Source organism: Marmota marmota, unplaced genomic scaffold (assembly GCF_001458135.2).
Source record: "Marmota marmota marmota unplaced genomic scaffold, marMar, whole genome shotgun sequence".
Classification (NCBI taxonomy): domain Eukaryota; kingdom Metazoa; phylum Chordata; class Mammalia; order Rodentia; family Sciuridae; genus Marmota; species Marmota marmota.
Window position 1 is genome coordinate 17,111,492 of NW_026000229.1, and position 6,376 is coordinate 17,117,867.

The 6,376-nt window shown below is 36.7% G+C and overlaps 1 protein-coding gene across 6 annotated transcripts in view; it reads right to left on the reverse strand.

The window, feature by feature from the left end:
- Nucleotides 1-6,376, reverse strand: part of Snx1 (sorting nexin 1) — a 51,527-nt gene that overhangs the window by 35,615 nt on the left and 9,536 nt on the right. For all 6 annotated transcript variants that reach the window (XM_048793344.1, XM_048793345.1, XM_048793343.1 and 3 more), the window contains exon 2: nt 389-500. In XM_048793344.1, the coding sequence (XP_048649301.1) occupies nt 389-500 (112 nt within the window). The remainder of the gene's footprint in view (nt 1-388; nt 501-6,376) is intronic.

The window sequence follows — 6,376 nt, forward strand, 5'->3', positions numbered from 1 at the left end:
AAAAAAAAAAAAAAAAAAAAAAAAATCTGTTGTTTCAGTTTTGTACAAGTACATATATTTTGGACTATGACACAAAATTTCTTACTAGGAGTCTTGGTCATAAGAATCTAAAACCACTGCTATAATCAATAATCTCATTAAATCTCTTATTCTTATGAGCTTTTGTGATTTTGTATTTCTATCACTCCTCTATTATTTCTATTATTATTTAATAATTTAACTCATATATTTATGTCTTACTCCCTAAACTTGTAAGAATTTTGATGGAAGGGAATATATTTTATTCTGGAATCTTCCACTACAGTATCTTACATAAAGTTATGTTGCTAATACCATTTTCAATTTTAAAAAAGCTATTTAGAAGGTTCAATTTTGAGTCCATACTTGCCTGCAAAGAGATCCTGTGGCTCCTGGTCTTGTTCTTCCTCAATCCCATTTTCTTTGGAACCATTGTTGATGGGAAGAATAGATGCAGTTCTCTTTGGAGACTGGGGTTTACTCTGAAAACAGTGAGATACTCTGAATAAAACAGACTTATTAAAAACAAATAACATGCCTAGAAAAAATTTTTTTGATACAATCCCTCTGTCCCTTGGTTGTTTCCCCAAGTGTTTTAGGGGACAACAGGATCACTTGTCAGCCAGTTCAATTAGCAGCAAAACATTAATAGTAATGAAAGTACTGCTACTCAAATGATCACAGAGCTAATATAGGTTCATATAATTCAGGTTTAATTTCTAAAACTATACCCTTGCTGAAATGCCCTACCCCAAAGTACGTAACAACAATGGTGTGTGTAAGCACAGATAATTTTCAAAAGAATCTGTCCAAATACATTTCTCCTTCTCAGCTGATGACTTTTATTCTTTCAAATGCTGATGAGACACATTCTAGTGACCAGGACACACTACTCTGGAGTCCAGAATTCAAGCTCTGACCCTGGTTTACTTTTGTAGTGTTGTCTAAACTGTTAACTGAAACTCACTTGTGTTAGATGTTACTAACCCACATGACAGGCAAAGCAAGGTATACACTTTACATCTAATGCTGTTGGTGAATATAACTTCTTTTTTCATCCTTCTCACATACACAAAATTTTCAACCACATTCTCTCAGGCTAGGAGAATAAAAACCAGTCATGCTTGGCCTAGAAGGCACATGGTGAAAATTCAGTCAGTACATGGCCTTTAGTAAATGAGGCAAACAAGGGTGGGGTGGATCCCCAGACCGGTACCAGAGGGAACAAAGCCGGATTGTGCAGCACATGAACAGAAAGCTGGGAATCTGGCTTCAAAAGCCTATCATTGTGGAAATGCAGGGTTTTGAAGTCAGACCCTAAGGCTAAATCAGTTAAAAGACCTGAAACTTTTATGAAAGTTCCAGCCCCCTTAACAAATCTGAGGGATTTGGTTCCTTGGAGACAAGACCTTTTCTGACCCAACAGAACAAAGTGAAAGGACATCTATTTGGGTACTTTGAATTTTTCATGCAAACAGCTTCGTCACCATAATGGGGCCACCCTCTAGGAAAGAAACTGTTACCAATATTCAGATTTATATTAGTAAATAATGTCTCTACTGCAACTTTTCTATGTTAATAAAGTTTAACAAGGTGCTTAGTTGTATATGTCTACATGTTATACCAAAAGTGGGTCCTGTCCTCTATCTGCTTCCACAATCTTCAAAAACAAAACAAAACAAAACCACTGTCTGCTGGACATGATGGTGCATGCCTGTAGTACCAGCTACTAGGGAGGGGGAAGCTGGAGAATCACTTGAGCCAACACACCAGACTGGACAACAAGTGCAAGAAGATCCCATCTCAAAAAAAAAAAAAAAAAAAAAAAGAAATCACTACAGAGAGAAGATAAATAACTGGGTAAAAACAAAACTAGAACTTCCCTTTGCCTCGTAAACTGCCAACCACCTTCCTACACAACCACTTCCTTCCTTCACTCTTATACAGTACAGTGACTTCATAAGCCACCTTTTGTACTGTTGTCTAAACTGTTAACGGTCAGTCCACTTTCCACTGACCCAATCATCTCCAGATGAAGATCCAGGAGAGATTAAAACCCAGTACACAGTAAGAATATATGTATACAAATGTAATTTACTAGTAGCTCACAAGGGAAACTAAAGTAACAGGAAAGTCAGTAAAAATTTAATCACTTTTAAAAATGCCTAAAAGAATCTATTCCTGTGATATGCAGATGAATAAAGCCAGCTTTCCACTTCTGACCTATCAACTAATCTTGGAAGTAACATGACTAAGAATGCTTTATGAAACATTATTAGGATAGCAGTCTGTCACAGTGACAGATGGAGATGAATGGGATACACAGGGACAACTAGAGCATTAGCACCTGTCTTTTCTCCCTCCACCCAGCCCCCTTCAATCCCAATCCAGTAAGTATGACTAGAACTATGATTTTAAAAAAGATGTGTGCTCCCTCAGTAAGCTAAGTAACTGTGAGACTCAAAACTACTCTCAGATCTCCCCTGGGAGCCCATTCCCAAAACCACACAGTTAAGTCCTAAGAGAGCTGAAGATAGATTGATTACCATACCTATTACCTTAATCTTCCTCAGCAGTTCTTTTGCAAAATTAATCTTCTACAAATGTAAAACTCTATGTCCTGTTCTTCTCCCTACATTGTTTTCCCTATCATTAATAATTGTAGGGCTGGGGGTGTAGCTCAGTGGTAGAGCACTTGACTGGCATGTATGAAGGCCTGGGTTCAATCCCCAACACCAAAAAGAAAAAAAAAAATGGGGGATGAATAGCCCAAAAGAAATTCTGGTCATTTGGGAGGCTGGTAATGTGGCTCAGTGGTACAGTACTTGCCTTGAACGCAAAAGGCCCTGGGTTCAATTCCAGCAACAAAAGTACAAAAATCCTACTTTTAGTGACTTTTTTTTTTTTTTTTTACCAAGATTGAACCCAAGAGAGCCACATCCCCAGCCTTTAAAAAAAATATTTTATTTAAGAGACAGGGTCTCACTGAGTTGCTTACGGCCTCACTAAGTTGCTGGCTTTGAATTCAAGATCTTCCTGTCTCAACCTCCCAAGCTGCTGGAATTACAGGCATGCCCACCCCACCCAGTATGACTTAATTCCCTATTATGTGGATATATCCCAACATAATCATTCTCTTAAGGTTGGACAGTTAACTAGTTTTCAGGTTTCTTCAAATAATGTTGTGATCGATGCCATCTTGAATATAAGTCCACATTTGATTTTTAGGGGCAATAGACTGCTGGCCATTTGAATCCCCATGGCTTATCTTAATGTCCTTTGCCTGGTTTTGTATTTAAGTTAACATCTCTTGGGTGCACTTTTTTGTTTGCTTTTGTTGTTTGATGTTGCTGGGGATGGAATCTAGGGTTTTGTACATGGCAAGTGCTCTATCACTGAGCTACATCCCCCATCCACTTTTCTTAAATAATATGCTAGCCCTCTTTCTGCCATATTGTACAATATCCCTCCCAACTTTACTTCTTTTCATATTTGTTTTACTTTTGATTGTCCTTATCAAATGTACTTTCAGTTGATTTGGACTGGCACTGGACAAACTAAGCTTCTTTCTTTGGCTGAAGAGTACCCAGCACCCAGCCTTCAAGCCATAATAATATTCTCAAGTTTTACTTACAATCAAATTTTTTTAAAAAAACCTAACTGGGTATAACCACTTTTAAGATAAGAAAAAGGACAAATGTTCATGGCATCCCATATTCACCTAGGCAAACAAGTTTTCCATGAGACTAGAGTCTATAATAATAACTCGTCATCAAAATACATACCCATCGAGGCATTATAACAATGCATTTCATATGCCATGTCTAAGGTTAAAAGGCTATTTAAAAATTAGTATTAATGATGTAAAATATATATTAGAGTGCTAATTTTTTAATTTGTGCATTATAATTATACATAATAGTGGGGTTTGTGATTCAATATTTGTATATGCACACAATATAACAATATAATTTTTAACAATATAATTTGGTAAAATTTCATTCTCCTATATTTCTTCTTTTCTTCCTCTCTTCTCTCCCTGGTCTCCCTTCCATTTTAGAAAGCTAATTTTGATTCAACAATTAAAATTCCAGAACGAACTTATTTTGGGAGAAAGAAGACACACTGATTACACTGAGTGGCAAATTCAAGACTAAAAATAAGCCTTGCTTTATAATACACACACACACACACACACACACACACAATGGTACTGAGGATTGAACCCAGGGGTGCTCAACCACTGAGCTACGTCCCCAGTCCTGTTTTGTATTTTATTTAGAGACAGGGTCTCACTGGGTTGTTAAGTGCCTCACTAAGTTGCTGAGGCTGGCTTTGAACTCGCAATCCTTTGCCTCAGCCTCCCAAGCCACTGGGATTACAGGCATGTGCCACCATGCCTGGCTTTATTATCTATATTTTTAAAACCTCTAAATTCTAGGCAACAGATTAAAAGTTTGTTTGTAATATAGTAAGTAAAGCCCCCAAACTGCCCTATTTCCTCTTGCCTTTTTTTTTTTTTTAATATAAAAGCATTCTTTTTTGTTAGTAGATAGAATTCCTAGGTAAGATATCCAACATTTGCTTTACTGCCTTTGGTTGTTAATTCTAACAGGTGGTTCCACTAATAAGCCTATTTAAGAGTGCAGATACTTCTGTTTATAATTATAAGAACACACAGACAGACCAACACTAATTTGCAGACAGGTATTAGATGTTATAGCAAGAGAACACATTTGTTAAAAGCAAATGGGTATTTCTCAACAATTACTAGCCTCAACCTATGAGGCCCAGACCATTAACACTATTTTCTCAGCTCAGGGAAGGACAGATGTGGGCTTGTTGCCCTTCAAAGCTGACACAGCCATTCAGAACCAAAAAGTCCTGCTGTGATTCAGGGTAACTTCCCTTTAGGTTAACCAGTTGTGGTTCTTCTTTATGTTGCCAATTGCTCTTTGCTTCACACAGAACCAGTGCATTACATTCAAGAGATCTCAAAAGGGTAGGTATTGTCAAAACCCTCAGTGTCTTAGAGGTTGAATGTATATTAAATGTTAAGGTAACCCTGCTTCTAGGACTAGATATCATTTTTTGGAAAGAAAATTAGTACAATTTAGTAAGGCAAGATGGAGTTAAGGAATTGTGTGATCACACTAATGTAACAAGGCAAGAAAAATTAGAAATAAGTCAATGACAGGAACTATACCCTGATGATAATAGGGCAGCCATGCAGTCTTTAAAAATTGACCCTGGCAGATTGCAGCAATAAATACAGCTCCTTTTGCCATCTTTACTGATAGAAATGAATGAAATGGGTTAGTATATTTTATTGGTATTGTAACAAATTATCAAAAACTTAAGTTTAAATAATGCAAATTTATCACCTTTTAGTCTCACAAAAGTCCAATACAGGTTTCACTGTATAGGCTAAAATCAAGATGGATTGGGGCATTCCTTTCTGGAGGTTCTAGAGGGTAATCGGTTTTCTTGCCCTTTCCAGCTTTTAGGTCTTTCCTTGGTCCCCTTCCTTGTTCTTCAAAGTCAGCAATGTTGAATCTTTCTGTGTCTTTCTTCTGTAGTATCTTCCATATCATGGACTCCTCTCACATTTTTAAGAATATTTATGATTATACTAGCCCCATGCAGATAATCCAGGATGATCACTTCATCTTAAAGTCAGGTGATTAGCAATCTTAATTCCATCTTCAACTTAAATCCCCCTTTGCCATGTAACTAACATATCCAGTGCTTCTAGGATTAGGATGTAGACAACTTGGTAGGAAAAGAGGGAGCTTTATTCTGCCTACCACAGGCAAGTGACTCCTGTCCCAGCACATTCATCTCAATTCACAATAGCCAAAGTATGGAACCAACCTAGGTTGTCTACAGACAGATAAATGGATAAAGAAAATGTGGTATATATGGACAATGGAATTTTTATTCAGTCATAAAGAAAAATGAAATATGTCATTTTCAGGAGAATGGATGGAAGTTGAGACCATTATGTTAAGCAATTTCTCTCATAATGTGAGAAGCTAATGAGGAAAAAAGGAAAAGAAAGGGAGGTGTCTCATGAAAATTAAAGGAAGATCAGGGAGAGGGAGAAGGCAAGGGAAAGGAGAAATACTGGGGAATGATACTGGCCAAATTATATTGTTATATTATGTGCGTGTATGAATGTGTAACAAATCCCACCATTATGTATAACTATAATGCACCAATAAAAAATTATGGAGAAAAAAATGGTGCATCTGTGGTTGGGAGAATGGACATTCACTGTCCATTGGATTTTTTTTTTTTTTTTTAAACAGTTTTTATGGGTTCAAGTGTCTTTTTTTTTTTTTTTTTTTTTTTTTTT